Source organism: Mus caroli, chromosome 14, assembly GCF_900094665.2.
Source record: "Mus caroli chromosome 14, CAROLI_EIJ_v1.1, whole genome shotgun sequence".
NCBI classification, from domain to species: Eukaryota; Metazoa; Chordata; class Mammalia; order Rodentia; family Muridae; genus Mus; species Mus caroli.
The window spans coordinates 24,725,987-24,728,650 of record NC_034583.1 but is presented as its reverse complement, the minus strand read 5'-3'; the positions used below and the strand labels follow the sequence as shown (position 1 = coordinate 24,728,650).

Here is a 2,664-nt window from a genome sequence, read left to right as displayed (position 1 = left end):
CTTGACAACCTCTTTCAGCCAGGACAAAACACCATGCCTGCGCAAGCGGTGGTGACCTTGCGCTATGGGCCCTACAGCGCAGTGGGCCTGTCCGTGGAGCACCGCACCTACCGACTGCAGGGTCTGCAAGGTGGGCCACCCGACTGAGTGCCTGTTTTTGAGCCTTAGTCTCCCGGATGCAACTTGAGTCCCCTACTTAGACCTTCTCTCCTCAGACCCCAGTAAAGTACCTCCTTCCCCAGGAAGCCTTCCCGGGATGACTTAGCATCTCCCTCCGGCTCTCCCTACTTAGATATAAAAGCTAAACATGAACACAGTCTGCGGATATCCTGAGTGTTAGGAGAAAATAGCTAATCCCACATTAGGATTGGGGAAGCTTAGGATGACGAATAACAAGGGACCTTTGTAAGTCAAGTGGCTGCAGAGTGACAGGCCTAAGATACTACCCTTTGCTTGTTCATTTATGCAGCTGGCTCCATGTTAAACGTGTGCATAAACTCAGGCAGGTGTTGAACTGCTGAACAGGATATGTTGATGACCAAGAGTCATGCTTAAAGCCTGTCAGACTAGAGCCAAAGGCTCTAAAGTCCAGAGGACACAAAAATCAGTTTGGGGGGAGGTGGTATTTGAAGTTCACACCTGAAAGGTGGGTCAGCTTTTCACTGTTACATCACTCTCACTAAGAAAATAGTTGTTGAGAGGTTTTTGTTGCAAATCCCACAGTGTCTGTGCTTGTAATTATGTCAGCATGATGTTGAAAGACCCACAACGTGAGGACTCCCCCACATTCTGACTCAGGAGAGGCGACACCCCAAAATCACCAACAAGAAACGGTCTTGCTGCAAACTGCAAGAGGATTTTTATTCAAGAGCTCTCTTGGGCCCACAGTCATACACCACGCAGGGGTAGAGGACCATGGCGCCCCGAGTAGCTGGATAAGGGAGTATTTAAAGGAAGAAACCACAACTCAAGGAAGTGGGGAGGACATTGTTGGAAAATACCAAAGATACCAGTTAAGAGTCCCAAGGAAGTGCAAGGTCACAAATGTCACAAGGAATCACCTGGTAATTGTGAGGGTTATTTCTCAAGACAGTTTCTAAGAGCCCCTAATGATAGCACATTTGCATTGCAGGTTCTGGTAATGGTCAGGGTGACTTTCTTTGAATGAACACTCTTTGAACCCAGGAAGCGGGTGGGTGGAGGAATGTGGCTATCTGTTTTATGATCACAAAGGCCACACTTCCAAGCCTGGGCCTAAAGGCCTAGAATTTTGTTTTTACGTTTTACTCTTTCAACATAAGCTAGAGTTGTTTGGGAAGACTCTTTTGAGACAATGCCTCCGTAAGATTGGCTTGTAGGCAAGTCTGTAGTAGCTTTTCTTAACCAGTTATTGATGTGGGGAGGACCCAGTCCGTTTTGAGTGGTACCACTCATGGTCCTGTGGCCCTGGGTTCTGTAAGATCTCAGGCTGAACAAGCCACAAAGAGCAAGCCAGTAAGCAGAGCCCTCCATAGCCTCTGCTTCAGGCCCTGACTCTGAGTTCCTGCCGTAAGTTCCTGCCCTGACTTCCTTCAGTGACGGACAGTGATGTGGGAAAATAAATCCTTTCCTCCCCGAGGATCTCTGGTTTTATCACAACACTTGAAACTCTAAGACAGCATTTATAAGAGTCTGTTTCGGCTGCCAGCGTCAAATGCTACAGGCTATGTGCCTTGGACAATAGAAATCCTACTTTCTTCCATGCTGGAGGCTGGAGGCCTGGCTAGGTACTGTGATTTCTGGTGTAGCTCTCTTCCTTGTATGCTGAAGGCCACTTTCTCTCTTCCCTCAGGTACTGAGAAGATGGATACAGTAGCAAACAAACTAATAGCTCATCTCAGAGAGACACACATCCTCCTTTTACATTTTTTAAAATAACATTTTAATTACCTATCTTTGACATTTTCTTTGTTTTGTTTTTCTTTGTTTTGTTTTTCTTTGTTGTTGTTGTTGTTTGTTTGTTTTTGTTTTTCATGACAGTGTTTCTCTGTGTAGCCCTGCCTGTCCTAGAACTCATTTTGTAGACCAGGCTGGCCTCAAACTCAGAAATCTGCCCGCCTCTGCCTCCCAAGTGCTGGGATTAAAGGCGTGAACCACCACCGCCCAGCATCTTTGACATTTTTATACAACATATTTTGATCAGATTTGCTCCCTCCAGCTCTACCCACAGCTTCTAATTTACTCACTCTCATGCCTGTTTGTTTGTTTGTTTGTTTGTTTGTTTGTTTGTTTTTAAAAATACTGCTAGTCAACTCTGTGCTGCCCAAATACTCTCGGGTGTGAATATCTCTTGGGGCATGGCAAACCTTCCCAGAGACACATCCTAGGGAAAACTGACTCTTCCTGCCCCAGCAGCTATTAATTGCTAATAACGTCAAGGTTCAAAGTGGGACTTCACGCCCATGCCCCCTTGGCATACTGGGATTTGTCTGGCATGAGCCATCACAACTGCTGTGAGTTCATGTGTGTGCCTGTCCTGGTGTATCTTTACACTAAAGTTTTGCTTTAGTCATCTGCCACCTCTGCTTACAGTCTCTCTGCTCCTCTGTTCCACAGCAATCCCCTGAGACACAGCAATAGAGAGTGTGATATTCATGTCCCATTCAGGACTGAGCCCTACTGGCC

General features: G+C 46.4%; 1 protein-coding gene across 1 annotated transcript in view; it reads left to right on the top strand.

Moving 5' to 3' along the window:
- Positions 1-2,664, top strand: part of C14H10orf53 (chromosome 14 C10orf53 homolog) — a 13,304-nt gene continuing 10,640 nt past the window's right edge. Inside the window, exon 1 of the mRNA XM_021182433.1 lies at positions 1-130. Within this exon, the coding sequence (XP_021038092.1) occupies positions 34-130 (97 nt within the window). The 5' untranslated portion in view covers positions 1-33. The remainder of the gene's footprint in view (positions 131-2,664) is intronic.